Source organism: Myotis brandtii, unplaced genomic scaffold (genome assembly GCF_000412655.1).
Source record: "Myotis brandtii unplaced genomic scaffold, ASM41265v1 scaffold126, whole genome shotgun sequence".
NCBI classification, from domain to species: Eukaryota; Metazoa; Chordata; class Mammalia; order Chiroptera; family Vespertilionidae; genus Myotis; species Myotis brandtii.
Window position 1 is genome coordinate 348,577 of NW_005354425.1, and position 16,857 is coordinate 365,433.

A 16,857-nucleotide genomic window follows, 5' to 3' on the forward strand; every position below is an offset into this window, starting at 1 on the left:
CACCCCCACCCTCCCCTGCCTTCCCTCTGAGTTTTGAGCATCTGATCGATGCTTCTCTGTCTCTACATCTGTTTTTGTTCATCGGTTTATGTTGTTCATTATAATCCACAAATGAGTGAGAGCATGTGATATTTATCTTTCTCTGACTGACTTATTTCACTTAGCATAATGCTCTCTGATGATACCTTTTTGATATTATCATATTTGGCAGCTTTCTCCAGATGGCAGCTCAGATCCACAACTGACACATTAGGGGTCGGGTATGGAGACTGCCCCTGAGCCAGCTTCAAATCAGGTGAGGCAGAAGGAGCCGGCTCAGGGGCAGTCTCCATACCTGCAGGCCTGTGTCTGTTGCCCATTAGGATGCAAGGTACCTTCTTATTTCTGAGCGGAGCGCCTGGAAGGGTGTCCCTGCAGTGTGTGGAAGAAAGAGCAGAGGGCACTGATCCTAGCATTACCCCTTTCGATGTTGGCAGGATCTTGCCCCTAGAAGATGGAGAGGGACTTCCCATTGATGACAAGCTTCCCATTCTCAGCCTTGACTGTGCCTTTGAACTTGCCATGAATAGAATTAGGAGCATGTAGACCATGTAGTTGAGGTCAATGAAGGTGTCATTGATGGGGACAATATCCACTTTGCCAGAGTTAAAAACAGTGCTTCTGACCAGGTATCCAGTATGGCCAAATCTGTTCATTCTGACCTCCACCATCATGTCTCAGGGTTGTGGCTGGCACTGTGCAGGAAGACATGGCCGTCTGATGAATAGGAGGAGCAGAGAGACAAATTCTCCCTTTCTTATACCTTACACCCATCCAGTTCATCAACAAATTCGGCAGGTGCTTCCTTGAAAAGCTATCTAGAATCTGACTACTACTTATCACCTCCATTTCTACCACTGAAGTCCAAGCCACCATCATCCCTCACCTGGATTGCTACATTAGTCTCTTGCTCTCTACTTTGTCCCCAGTGGTGTATTTTCTACACAGCAGCCAGAGTCCTGTTTCAAACCTGTGTTTCCCTATAGCACCGAGAATAAAACCAAAGTACATTCAAAGACCATGCACGATCAGACCCACAGCTACCTCTCAGATTTCATCTCACAACATTCTTCCCCTTGCTCACTGCACTCCAGCCACAGTGATGTTTCTGCGTCATGTCAAAATGTTCCTGCCCCCAGGCAGGGCCTTTGGGATTAGTATTTAGCCTGTCTCCACCCCTCTCCCTCAGTGCTTCCTTACTTTATTCAGGTCTCTGCTAAAATGTCACTTTCTTAGAAAACTTTTCTCTGGCTACCTTATGTAAAATAGCACCCCTGTCACTCTTTGTCCTCTTACCCTGCCTGATTTTTCTTTTTTTTTTTCTTTTCTTTTTTCTGGGGATAGAGGGGAAGGGAAAGAGAGGCGGTGGTGAGAGGTGGAGGGAGGGAGGAGAAGAGGGAGAGAAGGGAAGAGAGGGAGGGGGAGAGGGAGAGAGTGGGAGAGAGGGAGGGAGAGAGGGCAAGGGATCCTGCTTGATTTTTCTTGGTAGCACTTAACACTTTCTGAGATCACTGTTCCTCCTGTTATTACTCTGTCTAAATTTTTTAAAAATATATTTTATTGACTTTTTTACAGAGAGGAAGGTAGAGGGATAGAGAGTTTGAAACATCGATGAGAGAGAAACATCGATCAGCTGCCTTTTGCACAACCCCTCCTGGGGATGTGCCCGCAACCAAGGTACATGCCCTTGACCTGAATCGAACCTGGAACCCTTCAGTCCACAGGCCAACGCTCTATCCACTGAGCCAAACTGGTTAGGGCTCTGTCTAAATTTTTTATTAGCACTTATCATTCTCCAAGATCATATTATATAATTATTATTTTTAAGTTTTCTGCCTCCGATTAGACTAAATTAATCAGGCGAGGCACTTTGTCTGCTTTGCTTTTTACTGAATCTCCAGCACAGTGTTGGAACTGTGCCCGAGTATATGGAGGAACCTCACATATTTATTGAATAAATGAATTCTCTCTTGATCACCTAGAGTTGGGTCTGAATTCTTGTTCTGCTTCTTATTAAATATGTGGCTTATCTCTTATCCTTTCTAAACCTCAAGTCCCTCATCTTCTTATTTTTTAAAAATACATTTTTATTGATTTCAGAGAGGAAGGGAGAGGGAGAGAGATGGAAACATCAGTGATGAGAGAGATGGGCTGCCTCCTGCACGGTCCCTACTGGGGGTCGAGCCTGTAACCCGGGCATGTGCCCTGACCGGGAATAGAATCATGACCTCCTAGTTCATAGGTCAACACTCATCCACTGAGTAACACTGGCCAGGCTCAAGTTCCTCATCTTTAAACTAGGAATACTAAATATCTACTCTAACAGGTCAATGTGAATAGCAATGAGCTATCGCGCAAACTGCCTGGTGATCTCTCACTGCCCTCTCCACCTCCTCTGTTAATCTCAATTCACTCTGATCACTTGACTTCTCTGTGATCCTTTAGGTACTTAATTGGCATTATATCAATTTTCCATCTGCTTTATAACTGTACATAATTTATTTACTGTGTGTTTTTGTATTAAAACTTCCCTAACTGGGCTGGGTCATTTGCATACTATATATAGCATACCACCTATCCTCTCTATCCTTTTCTAAGCACTTACCCACTTTTCCCAATGCTTTCCTCATAGGCATTGGAGTATGCTTGATTATTTCTTCTGATTCTAATGCATTATAACACAAACCAACTGTACCATGACGCTTGAATCACAGAAATATCAGAAAACTTGAATTGTAGTGCTGGGAAAGACTTTTGAGATAATACAATCTATTCATCCTTCAAATAAAGTAAAAGACCCCAAAAAGAAGAAGTGACCTGCCAAAGATCACCAGGGTGGTAACAGCACAGGGACTGAAATCCAGGTCTCCTGATACCAAGTCATTTTTAGTTTGAAAATTCAATAATAGGCTTCAATAAGCATAATAATTATAGTAAAAATTACACTGAAAACTTCTGATTGCCTCAGGGTATTTTCCAGTGACTCTAGTGACCAAATCTTTCTTCATTACTTCAGACTGTCAGCTGGAGAAATTGCCCATGAGGCCCCGGGATAGGTCCCGGGTGATTGATGCTGCCAAACATGCCCACAAGTTTTGTAACACAGAAGACGAGGAAACTATGTATCTTCGCAGGTAAGAGGTCAATGTTCTCTGTCTAGGATTTCCGTATTGTGTTGGAGTCTAGGTCTGAGGACTATAAATACCCCATCTAGCGTTGAACAGCTCTTTTGGGCCCAATACATTGATGTTTGTGGTAGATCTCTAATTTCTGTTAATGCAGCAGCAGCTCTATTGTGTTTTGTTGAAATGGTGCTGCGATGTGATTCTTTTGCCATTTGAGAGCTGTATATATTTTTTTGCAAGTAGAATTAGTTCATTTAACCTGTAATCTCTTGGAGCATACTATGTGCAGGCACTGATCTTGGGACTGCGTCTATGAGGATTAATCAAGTACCATCCTAACCATTAAAGAGCTCATGGCTCAGCAAGGAAACAGGCTACCTATTGTGATATGATAAAATATTGGTATGGTGAACAAAGGGCTACAGAAAAACACATAGGAGTGGCTCATCCTGCCTGAATGGTGGTCAGGAAAGGCAGAAGTAGATGGTGGCATTTGTGTTTGGCCTTGAACTAGGATTTTACAAAGTAGATGAGGTAAATGAGGAACATTCCAAATGGAGGGAATATGGAAGCATTAAAAGCATCAAATTAAAAAAAAAGCATCAAATATGTGTGCTTGGGAAATCTGAGTAGTCCTTTGTGTCTAGAGCCTAGGTCACTCTACAGGAAGGGGTTCATGCCTCCTGGGGTGAGGACAATAAAATGCTGAAGCAGACAAGTTTGGACCTTATCTGCAGGCAATAACCATCTTCTTTTTTATCTTTTATTTATTTTATTTAAAAAATATATATTTGTATTGATTTCAGAGAGGTACAGAGAGGGAGAGAGAGATAGAAGCATCAATGATGAGAGATAATCATTGATTGGTTGCCTCCTGCACACCCTCTATGGGGGACCGAGCCTGTAACCCAGGCATGTGCCCTGACCGGGAATCAAACCGTGACCTCTTGTTCATAGGTCAACGCTCAATCACTGAGCCATGCCAGCTGAGCACCATCTCCTTTTTTAAGCAGAGAAGTGACATGATTAGATCTGTTTTAAGTATGGGAGTCCTTGATATATATGGGGAATTGAAACTTGTGGAGGGATCAAATTACATAGAAAGATTGTGGAGCAAGAAGAAGAGAGGACTGAAGGTACAATCCGGGGAAACACTGACATTTAAAAAGCAGACATCATCATTGGAACACAACCAGAAGAACCTGGTGATGTGGAAAACAGGAGAGGACAGAGTTTCAAGTGTGTGTAGGGAGAGAGGGTGGTCATCAACAGGTGCCCGATGCCACCGAGAGGTCAATCTTAGGGAATTAAAAAGTCCGTCATTTAATTCAGCAAATATTTCATTTATTGATCTCCTACCATGTGCCAGGTGCTAACCTAGAAACCCGGGATATCCTAGTATATTAATGTGCTAAACTGGATAGCTTAAAACCACAGAAATGCATTGTCTCACAGTTCTGGAGGCTAGAAGTCTAAAATTAAGGTGTCAGCAGAGCCATGCTCTCTCAGAAGGTTCTAGGGGAGGATCCTTCCTTGCCCCTTCCTAGCTTCTGGTGTTTGCTAGCCATACTTCTCATTTCTTGGCTTGTAAATGCATCACTCTCATATCTGTCTGCATCATCATATGGCTTTTTTTGTGTGCCTCTGTCCCTATGTTTCTTCTCTTATAAGGACACCAATCACATTGGATTAAGGGCACATTCTATTCATCTACATGACCTCATCTTAACTAATTATATCTGCAACACCCTCTTTTCAAATAAGGCCATATTCTGAGGTTTCTGGAAGAACATTACTTTTTAAGGGGCATTATCCAACCCAGTACAACCAGTAGACAAGCAAAGAACCCTGCCCTTATGGAGCTTGAGTTCTAGTGTTGAACTAGAAAAAACTACAGGCTGGCATCTAGCTATGTTTATTTAAGAAACCAAACTATTATCAGCCCGCACTAATGAAAAAAGTTAGAAACCACTGCTAGGTGACATTCAGTAGCAAATCAAGCATCAAGCACCACTGTGACAACTGGGTTTCCAGAACTGTGCAGTTGAAGAAAATTTTGGTCATATTCAAGATACAACCAGGGCCACAAATTATAATAAAACTTATGATAGTCACAAAGGGAGGCCCTCCAGGAAATAGTGGGGAAACACTTCATATGGTACATAGAAAGGTTTATAAGTAACATGCCCTATCTAAAGCTAATCCATTCTCTTGTGCTTTTTCTCCCTCCATTAATCTTTATTTAGGTTTCTGATTTTGAAAATTATTAACTATCTTAAGGATGAATAAATTATTACATATTTATATAACATTACATATGTAAAAGTAATCTAATAACACAACTAGGCCACAGACTCCTGTGACATTATAAGGCAGATGCCCTCAGTTCTGCGCCAGGAAAGTGCGTGGCCCTAGGCTGAAGTAGAATCCTTGGAATGTAATCAGCCTGATCCTGGAAGTGAGCCAGCTTCAGTCCCAGCCTTAGTGTTGGGTGCTGCTCAGGCTTGTGGCCTCTGGCCACATGACTGTTGGGTCACAGAGTTTTTAGAGTTTACCAACAAGGCATGGTATATTTCCCCCTTGGTTGATATTGTTCCCGCTCTAATCATGGCCAGTCTAATGTGCGTCCCAACTGGTCAGAGTGGAATTTCAGTCTGCTCTTTACCCTTCCTCTTCTGTAGCCAACTGAGTGTGCCAGTTACTGAAGATATAGCAGTTTGTCCAACACAGGCCCCGGAGGAACCCATCACTTTCCACCTTCAAGTCTCTCTATTCTAAAGTACCTCTCCTTTGACAGTGTTGTTAATATATATAGATTTCAGAGAGGAAGGGAGAGGGGGAGAGAGATAGAAACATCAATGATGACAGAATCATTGATTGGCTGCCACCTGCAGGCCCCCCATTGGGGATTGAGCCTGCAACCCAGGCATGTGCCCTGACTGGGAGTCTAACCGTGACCTCCTGGTTCACAGGTTGATGCTCAACCACTGACTGGATGGACTCCTTTGACATTGTTCCCTAGTCCTCTCTTTCCCTTATCTAGCACTTCCCCAGTTACAAATCAGTGGGTGAGTTTCTGTCTGTATCTTTGTTGCTTATGCCTCCCTTGATGCTGTCTCCTTCCTTGATTTTTGTGAAATTGCTCTGGTGGTGGTTCTATTTCTTTGGCTTTATAGGTCTTCTGTATTCTTCTTCCTGCCCCTTAAATGTTGGTCTTCCCAGGGCTCTGACCTTGATTTTCTCCCCTCTCTCTTTATTTTTATTTTTTTTTTTTATTTTTTTTTATTTTATTTTTTTTATTTAATTAAATCTTTATTGTTCAGGTTACATTTGTTTCTCTTTTTTCCCCCCCATAACTCCCCTCCTCCCAGTTCCCGCCCCCCCCCCCGCCCTCACTCCCCACCCACCGTATTTAGAAGAATGATAAATGCACTCCCCTCCTCCCAGTTCCCGCCCCACCCTCCGCCCTCACTCCCCACCCACTGTCCTCATCCATAGGTGCACGATTTTTGTCCAGTTTCTTCCCGCATCTCCCATTCCCCTTTCCCCCCCAAGAATAGTCAGTCCATTCCCTTTCTATGTCCCTGATTCATTATAATCACCAGTTCATTCTGTACATCAGATTATTTATTCACTTGGTTCTTAGATTCACTTGTTGATAGATGCATGTTTGTTGTTCACAATTTGTATCTTTACCTTTTTCTTCTTCCTCTTCTTAAAGGATACCTTTCAGCATTTCGTATAATACTGGTTTAGTGGTGATGAACTCCTTTAGCTTTTCCTTATCTGTGAAGCTCTTTATCTGACCTTCAATTCTGAATGATAGCTTTGCTGGATAAAGTAATCTTGGTTGTAGGTTCTTGGTATTCATCACTTTGAATATTTCTTGCCATTCCCTTCTGGCCTGCAAAGTTTCTGTTGAGAAATCAGCTGACAGTCGTATGGGTATTCCCTTGTAGGTAATTGAGTCTCTTTCTCTTGCTGCTTTTAAGATTCTCTCTTTGTCTTTTGCTCTTGGCATTTTAATTATGATGTGTCTTGGTGTGGTCCTCTTTGGATTCCTTTTGTTTGGGGTTCTCTGCGCTTCTTGGACCTGTAAGTCCATTTCTTTCACCAGGTGGGGGAAGTTTTCTGCCATTATTTCTTCAAATAGGTTTTCAATATCTTGCTGTCTCTCATCTTCTGGCACCCCAATTATTCTGATGTTTGTACGCTTGAAGCTGTCCCAGAGGCTCCTTACACTATCTTCGTATTTTCGGATTCTTTTTTCATTTTGCTTTTCCGGTTGGGTGTTTTTTGCTTCTTCGCATTTCAAATCTTTGGCTTGATTCTTGCGCTCCTCTGGTCTGCTATTGGGTGTCTGTATAATATTCTTTATTTCAGTCCGTGTATGCTTAATTTCTAGTTGGTTCTTTATCATAGCATCGAGGGTCTCATTAGTTTTCGTGACTCTCTCCTCAAGTTTATTGACAGCTTCTAGCACATTTTTGCAAGCCCTCAAAATTGCGATTTTTAGCTCTATATCCTCCATTTCTGTCATGTTTTTTTGTCTCCGCATTTTTTATGCTTTCTTGGTGCACCCCCTAGTGGTCTTTGTGCGCAGTCTTGTTCTAGTTGAGCCTTGATTGTTGTAGTTAATACTAGAGGGATTTGACCACCAGGCCGACTGGCTGTGTGAATCAGCTGTGTCTGCCGCGGAAAACTTCTGTCCTCTGGGGAGGTGCTAATCTAGCCTTTGCCTGAGGCGATCTGGCAAATGGCTCTGCGCAGGGCTTGGGCGGGGCGGGCTCAACAGGGCGGGCGGAGGGAGCCGTTATGGTGCCCTCAGTCCTGTTCCCAGAGGCTCTGCTTCTCAGAACCCCCGGAACCGCTGCAAACCTCGGAGGGAAAGCTGCCTTCCAACTGATGCCAGACACTCCCGCTTCTCCCGTTTGGGTCCGAGTCCCCAGCGATTCGCCCGTATCTGGAGCTCAGAGTCTGAGACTCCCCCCTGACCGAAAACGACAACCGCGCTCTCAGCCACCAGCCCGCTTTGCGCGCGCACCTCCGCACCTGAGTATTTTCCACACTGCGCCTCCTCTGAGCCTCGGTGTGCTGTTATTTTTCCTTCTAGTTGAAGAGTCTCTCCTCAGCCAGCCTTCCTGTGGTTCTGGGTGATGTCCGTTCCGTCTTTTAGTTGTATTTTTGAAGTGGTTGTTTGCGGCAGCAGTCTGCGGTGTTTACCTATGCCGCCATCTTGGTCTCTCTCTCCCCTCTCTCTTTATACTGTCCTTGGACATTCTCACCACCTTTTGTGGCATCAGTTACGTTTATATGCTGAGGACTCACAAAATCTAGATTTGCCTACGATTTTCTCCTGTGCCTAGAACTGTACATCTGCCTACTCTACCTCCTCACCTGATGTTCTGCCTCAGATCCAACATGACTAAGGCCAAACTCATTATTTCTCTAATGTGGAAGATATTGCAGATTGGTTCACTCAGCACCACTCCAAATCTTCTCTCTTACCGTCCTAAATACTAGAGTCTATAAAGTTAGTACTTATTCCAGTCTCCCCCCCCAAAAAAAACCCTCTAATATTCTGAATGTGACTTAGCTTTTGCCAAGTAAAAAGGATGGAAGTAGAAATTGTTGGGTGGGGCTTCCAAGGAAAACCTTTTCTTCTCTTATTTCTTCATGCTATTTTGGAAAATGGACTTGATCATTGGAGCACCAGCAGCCATCCTGGGACTGGGAAAGAAAGGCCACAAGAATTGCACACCTCTTGCCATGCTATTCTTGGGTCTCAACCATTCCCAGGAGCCATCTTCCTCTCGGCTTCTTTTACATGAGAACAAACTCTTGTGTTGAAGCCACTGCAGTCAGGTTTCTGTAACTATCAGCCAAACACAATTTCTTCTTTTTTCTCCTCCTGTGATGATGCCATCATTCATGCAGTGGCCCAAGGCAGAAATCTGGGAGCCTATCCTCTTCCTCTCGTCCATCCCTGCCCCCACAATCCCCTGCACACATCCACTCACCATGTACTGTCTGTTTCACCTTGTAATCTCTCTTGTGGCTGCCTCCTCATGTTTGGCCCTGCTACCCTGCCATCATTCCGGTACCCAACTTCACTTGCTTGGGCTGTTGAAGTGGCCTTTTACCTGGTCTTTGGCCTTTACTTTTACTGTCCTTCTGCCTGAATGATCTGAAATGCACATTATTTCGATCTTTCAGTGATTCTTCATGACCTACAGCAGTGCCTTTCAAACATTTTTAAAAAATGAATCCTTTCTTCAAATTAAATTCTTACCCAAAAGTATAAATAATCAGGAAGCTGCTCTCTTTTGGGAGGAAGTGAGCCCAATGCATTAAGGACTCCTTCCCTTCCCCTATCTGATTTCATTTAGGGGTCATTGCGGAGCACAATTTAAAAAATTCTGGTTAGCAGGATAAAATCTAAGCCTGAAGATTTTAAGATCTCTGTGATCTGGCCTTGGCCTGCCTGGTATGCCTTTGATTTTTTTTTAAACAACTGAGAAACATTTATCATCTCGTATAGTTTCTGTGGGTCAGGAATTGAAGAGCAGCTTAGCTGGGTGGTTATGGTCTCTCACGAGGCTGTGGTTAAGAGATTGACTATGGGTGCAGAAATTTGAAGTTTTTATTGGTGCTGGAGGCTCCACTTCCAAGGTGGCTCACTTGCATGATTGGCAGCTGAGTGCTAACTGTTGGGGAAAAGCCTGTTTCTCACCACAGGGATTGTCCATAGGGCTGTTAGAATATCCTCAATGACGTGGCAGCTGGCTTTCCACAGTGTGAGTAATCCCAGAGAAAGCAAGGCAGAAATCACAATGTCTTTTATGTTCAAGACGCAGAAGTCACAGACTATCATTTCTGCAGTGTCCTGGTGTCATAGGTCGGCCCTATTCATTGTGGGAGGGAACAGTATAAGAATGTCAATACGAGGGAGCAAGGATCATTGGGGGCCACCTTAGAGGCTGTCTGCCACAACCAGGGAAAATGTTTTGTTTAGTTTTCAGCCTTCCCTATCACATATATTCCTAGAGATTAAAAATAGGAAAGCCCTAGCTGGTTTGGCTCAGTGGATAGAGTGCCAGCCTGGACTGAGGAGTCCCGGGTTCAATTCTGGTCAAGGGCACATGCCTGGGTTGCGGGCTCGATCCCCAGTGTGTGGCGTGTGAAGGCAGCTGATCAGTGATTCTTTCTCATCACTGATGTTTCTATCTCTCTCTCCTTCTTCCTTCCTCTCTGAAATCAATAAAAATATATTTTTTAAAAATGGGAAAGACAACAAGGTTACTTTGTCTAAATATTCAGCTCATTTAATCACTTTTTAATAAAGCACTTAAAAGCCTTGTCTCATTTTTATATATACATATATACATATACATATATATATATATATATACATACATACACACGCATATACATACATATATATATGTATATATATATATAATAGAGAGTTAGAAACATTGATGAGAGAGAAACATTGAACAGCCGCCTCCTGCACACCCCCTACTGGGGATGTGCCTGCAACCAAGGTACATGCCCTTGACTGGAATCGAACCTGGGACCCTTCAGTCCACAGGCCGACGCTCTATCCACTGAGCCAAACCGGTCAGGGCAAGCCTTGTCTCATTTACATTAGAGTCTCAATATCTGAAAAAGATAAACTTTTTGAGAGTAAGAACCCTGCCTTATACTTGATCAATTTTTATAAACTTGACAAAATCCAATTTGCCATAGGTATTTGAAAATAAACTCATTGGGAATATATAGCCCCTTTTGTTTGCTATTCCTGTGCTTTGAAAGCTCCAGCTTATAAGATTGGCTGACTTTAGATTCTAGAAGTCAGTTGCATGGTGAATATTTCCCTTCAGGCTTAGGTCGAATTTAGAATCCTAGTAGGAACCAGATGGGATACACAAAACAGGAAATATTGCCAGTGCCCTAGTTTAATGATGTTAGCAAATGGGGGCACATTTGGCATAAGGAATACTTGTAAGCAGAGAGGCAAAGTGTTAAAGAAGGTGGAGATCACAGTCTTTGGCGTTACACTCCAAGCAGCACCACTGTATCTTTTTTCATTCTGTGGGTTGTGCTTTCACTTCCTTTTTTTAAAAAATATATTTTATTGATTTTTCACAGAGAGGAAGAGAGAGGGATAGAGAGTTAGAAACATCGATGAGAGAGAAACATCAATCAGCTGCCTCTTGCACACCTTCCTACTGGGATGTGCCCGCAATCAAGGTACATGCCCTTGGCCGGAATCGAACCTGGGACCTTTCAGTCTGCAGGCCGACGTTCTATCCACTGAGCCAAACCAGTCAGGGTGCTTTCACTTTCTTGATGATATTCCTGGAAGCACAAACATTTTTAATTTTAATCAAGTCCCATTTATCTATTCTATGATTGCTTGTGCTTTATTTAGATGTTCTATTTCTTTGCCAGTGAGTTTTGGTAGTTTGTGTCATTCTTTTGTTCTTGGATTTGACCATTTCATCTAGGTAATCTAATTTGTTGGTATACAATTGATCTTAAAATCTTTCTGTCTGTAAGATCTGTAGTACTCCTTTGGTTTTTTTAAGGCTAGTAACAGACTATTTGTAATTCTCTGAATAGTTTGTGTTGTTTTGCATTTTCACATAGTATTCCCTCTGCCTGAAATACCATTTTCTATCAGGACTGTCAGCTTGAACATATCTCTTCATGAAGCCTTCCATGCTTGCTTCAGACAGATTGGTGCTCCAACCTCTGTGTTCCCATTAATTACACTGTATACACTCCTCCATTTAAGAACTTACCTCCATGATTATAATTTTACTCACTAAACTGAATTCTTAAAATAATTCAACCCATATTTATCGCATGTTTATTTTGTTTCCGTACTTTGTTCAGCTCTGGGGATAGAATGGTGAGACAGACAGGCATAGTCTCCACTGATTTCTGATCTCATGGACCTTACAATCTCGTGGGATGACAGAAAAAATAAAGTAATTATGATTATGAAAGGTCATATGAATGAAACAAGGGGCTCATACAGAGAACCACATGAGAACCTCTTTAAAAAGGTGGTCAGGGAAGGCCTCTATGACTAGGTGATATTTGAACTGAGTCCAAAAAAGATGAGAATGGCACAGCTGTGGCACAGTAGTAAGAAGAGCATTCTAGCCAGAGAGAAGAGTATGTGTGAAAGATCAGGTGGGAAAACACTTGTTGGTTCAAAGAACAGAAGGAAGACTGGCATGGCTGGTGCATAGTGAGAGAGGGAGGGAATGTGTGAGGATGAGGCAGGGGCCCAATTGTGGGCCCAGTTGCTGCCTAGTAGGCCATGGTAAGGAGTTTGGATTTTATTCTAGGTGTCTTGGGAAGCCACTCTTGACTACTTAGAGAATGATTTGGGGTGAGACAGTAGTAGAAGCAGATTCTAGAATAAGCATTCAGAATTATTTTACATATGAATTTGGAATGGGAAAGGCCTCTCTCTCTCTCTCTCTCTCTCTCTCTCTCACTATTTATTTGGTCACACAAACATCTAAAATTTCTATGTGGGGGGAAAAGTCAGAAATGTAAAACTGGGGAAGAAATATTTGCAAGGGCCCTTAACATTTGCAAGTCCCTTAGTATATAATAAAAAGACGACTCAATAGACAAAGGGTAGAGACTGACAGTTCACCCCCCCCCATACAAATGCCTATTAAATATATGAAAAGATGCCTAGCTTCACTCTTTAAAAAAAAAGAACTACAATTTATGAGATCACATTTTTCACATGCCAGATTGGCAGTGTACTTTAATAGCATACTGTGTTGGTGAGACTGTAGGGAAACAGGAACTCTCACATGGGTGGTGGGAGTGTAAATTGGTTCAACTTCTCTAGAGAGTAATTTGGCAGCGTCTATCAGAATTTTAAGTGGATACACTTCTAGGAATTTATCCAAGTAAAAGACATTTTGGTTCATCCATACAAAGGCATACAGTACAGACCTTGTAAAGAATGAAGCATCTCTTTATCAATGATGGGGAAGGATCATATATATACTTTTTATATGCTTTTATTGATTTTAGAGAGGGAGAGGGATAGAAACATTGATGAGAAACATCATCTATTGGCTGCTTCCTGCATGCCCCCAACTGGGGATCAAGCCCACAACCCGGGCATGTGCCCTGACGGGGAATCAAACTGGTGACTTCTAGGTTCATGGGTCGACGCTCAACCACTGAGCCATGCCAGCCAGGCTGGGCAACATTTTTAAGTCAATAAAATGGTAGAGAACAGTTTAAAATATGCTACACTTGTTTAAAAGGGCAAAGAAAAAATGTATTTTCTCTATGTACAAATAAGGATTCCTTGCTTGTATCATCTACTATCTCTGGGAGGAGCAGAAAAAAACCAGAAACAGTATTTGCCTCTGGGAAAGAAAACTGTGAGTGACGATGGGTGGGGAGGATATTTACTTCTCATTTTATTCTCTGTATATACCATGTGTACATGTTGCCTATTAAAAATTTGAAACAAAGGGAGGGGAAGTGAGGAGACCAGTCAGGAAGCTGTGACCGTAGTCCAGGCAAGAGATACCAGTAGTCCGGGCTAAGATGGTGGTAGGAAGGTGGAGAAGAGTAGACAGGTTTAAGTTTTTTTATTTTTATTTTATTAGAGAGAATCATTAATCAGCTGCCTCCTGCATGCCCCACACTGGGGATAGAGCCTGCAACCTGGGCATGTGCCCTGACCAGGAATTGAACTGTGACCTGGTTCCTAGGTCGATGCTCAACTACTGAGCCGTGCCGTCCGGGGTAAGATTTTTTTAGATAAAATGCACAGGATTTGCTGATGCAGAGGTGTGGGGGATGAGGGGAAGCAAAGAATCAAGGATGAGTCCCAGGTTTCTGTTAAGTAACGGTGGGTGGAAGAATTGGTTATCTAGGGCTCTTGAGCCTGATGGCCTGGGCTTGAATTCAACCTATTCTGCTTTCTAACTCTATGACCTTGGGCAAATTATGTAATTACTTTGAATTTAGGAGCCCTCATGTGTAAAATGGGAATGATAATATGACCTACCTCACAGGTTTGTTGTAAGGATTAAATGAGTTAACACATGTACACTTTAGAGCAGCTGCCTGGCACATAGTAAAAGCTGTACAAGTAGTTACCTCTATTGTTGTTCTTATTACTGCCACTAAGTTACTGCTATGACTACAACTGCTCCTCCTCTTCTTCTGTCAGAGAAATGCCTGGCTCCTATCAGTAAATATTTGTGGAAGGAAGGAATGCTTTAAAATCAACACTTGTTTCATAACCAGTTGATCTATGAAATGAAAAAATTTAAAGATAGTTTATCGATTTTTAAATAGAGGAAGGGAAGGGAGAGAGAGAAACATTGATATGAGAGCACAACATCGGCCACCACTGGGGACCAAGTCCACAACCCGGGCATTTGCCCTTGACTGGGAATTGAACGAGCAACCTCCCAGTACACGGAATGACGTCCAACCAACTGAACCATACTGGTCAGTGCGAAATGGAAAAATTTGAAAGGCCCTTTTAGCATTTGAAGAAATGAGATAGTGATGTTTGGTAGGTTGTGATATTTGTTCATATCTTTCTTCTTTGACTTGCGTTTTTTGTGCAGGCCTGAAGGCATTGAACGACAGTACAGGAAGAAGTGTGCAAAGTAAGTATTAACGGTGTGGATTTCTCTGAGCATAAGCAAGTAGTGACGACAATGTGTTAGGACCAGAATTGTTTGGATCCAATTCTCTGTTGTATCTTTATCCTTAGAATCTCTACACAAATAACAATATGCTTCTCAAAGAGACCAGTCAGAGTTACATCTTTGACCAGCAGGCCACAAAAATAAGTTTTTTGTTTTTTTAAAAAAATATATTTTATTGATTTTTTACAGAGAGGAAGGGAGAGGGATAGATAGTTAGAAACATCGATGAGAGAGAAACATCGATCAGCTGCCTCCTGCACACCCCCTACTGGGGATGTGCCCGCAACCAAGGTACATGCCCTTGACTGGAATCGCACCTGGGACTTTTCAGTCCACGGGCCGACGCTCTATCCACTGAGCCAAACGGTTAGGGCAAAAATAAGTTTTTTAACATGATATAATTTTTTTAAGTTGAGGTGTAATTTTATATATAATAAAATTTGCCCTTTCAAGTGTACCATTTGACAGAAGCATGCAATCATGTAATGCCACCACTATCATGATACAGAACAGTCCCAGGACCCCATGTTCCCTTTGCAGTTAGTCCCCTTCCTCACCCCTCTCCCTGGGCAGTCACCAATCTGCCTTCTATTACTGTGGTTTTCGCCTTTTCTAAAAGTTTATGTAATTTCTACAATGTCTGTTTTACTGTGTACAATCTGTATCTTTTATATCTGGTTTCTTTCATGAAGCATAATGCTTTTGGGATTCATCCAAGTTGTTATGTATACCAGCAGTCTGTTCTTCTTTATTGCTGAGTAGTAGTCCTTTGCACCAGCTTGTTTCACCATCCCTTTGTTGAAGGGCACTTGAGTTGTTAATGGTTTTGACTATTACAAATAGAGGTGCTATGAACATTCTAGTATAAATCTTGGTGGGAACATGTGTTTTTCTCTTGAAGTGGTTTTGCTGGGTCATATGGTAAATGTAACAGAGTAATTTAATCCAGGCCCATTTATAAAGCATGCTATAGGACCCCAGACCTCAGAAGTTTATTTAATACAATATAAATATATATATTTCCAGCTTTAGATTAATAGAACATTAAACAATAGTAAGTTTAATCTTGTTTCAGTAATCACAGGCATTTGTGAGCCGATCACTGCAGTGGAGCCTTTACACACTCTCTTGACACTGCAAAAACAAAACAAAACAAAACTAGACAAACCCCCAAACTAGTTACCCAGACACCAGGGAAGAATAGCAGCAGTTTTGGCTGGAAAGTAATCAGTAGCAGGAGCCAGGGTTCACCAGACTTGTCTGATGATAAGAATCGCTTGGGATGCTGAGGAAAATTACAGATTCCAAGGCCACAACCCCCACATTTGCTGAATCAGGATCTTCTGGGGATGGGGGGGTTAGGCATCTGATCAGCAATTTTAACAAGCACCCTTAGTGATTCTTAGTGAGTAGTTTTGGGAAACACTGGAAAGAGCGCACCATTAGTTTATGCCACAAACAAAAAATATTCCTGAAATCTCAGCACACTTTGCAAATCCGGATTCTGAGGTCTCCCAAAGACTCACTCTCCTGTTCCCAGGTGTGGACTGCCACTCTTCTACCAGTCCCAGCCAAAGAATGCTCCCGTGACCTTCATTGTGGATGGAGCAGTAGTCAAGTTTGGCCAGGGTTTTGGCAAAACGAATATATATACTCAGAAGCAAGAGCCTCCTAAGAAGGTAATTATCATTGAAAGAGACAGAGTGGTTAATATAGCTATGGATTTTGCCCTGGCTGGGTGGCTCAGTTGGTTGGAGTGTCATCTTATACACCAAAGGGTGGCGGGCTAGATTCCTGGTCAGGGCACTCTCTTGGCGTGTGGGTTTGGTTCCTGTTCGGGCCTGTATGGGAAGCAACCAATCAATGTTTCTCTTTCACATCAATGTTTCTCTCTCTCTCACCCTTCCTCTCTAAAACAAAAACACAAACAAACAAAAAATCCTTGGGTGAGGGTTAGAAAAATAATTTTA

The 16,857-nt window shown here is 42.4% G+C and overlaps 1 protein-coding gene across 1 annotated transcript in view; it reads left to right on the forward strand.

Moving 5' to 3' along the window:
• LOC102256442 (chromosome unknown open reading frame, human CXorf56) overlaps positions 1–16,857 on the forward strand; it is a 22,453-nt gene that overhangs the window by 2,556 nt on the left and 3,040 nt on the right. The window contains exons 2-4 of the mRNA XM_005859443.2: positions 3,056–3,173; positions 14,804–14,845; positions 16,428–16,566. Of these exons, the coding sequence (XP_005859505.1) occupies positions 3,056–3,173; positions 14,804–14,845; positions 16,428–16,566 (299 nt within the window). The remainder of the gene's footprint in view (positions 1–3,055; positions 3,174–14,803; positions 14,846–16,427; positions 16,567–16,857) is intronic.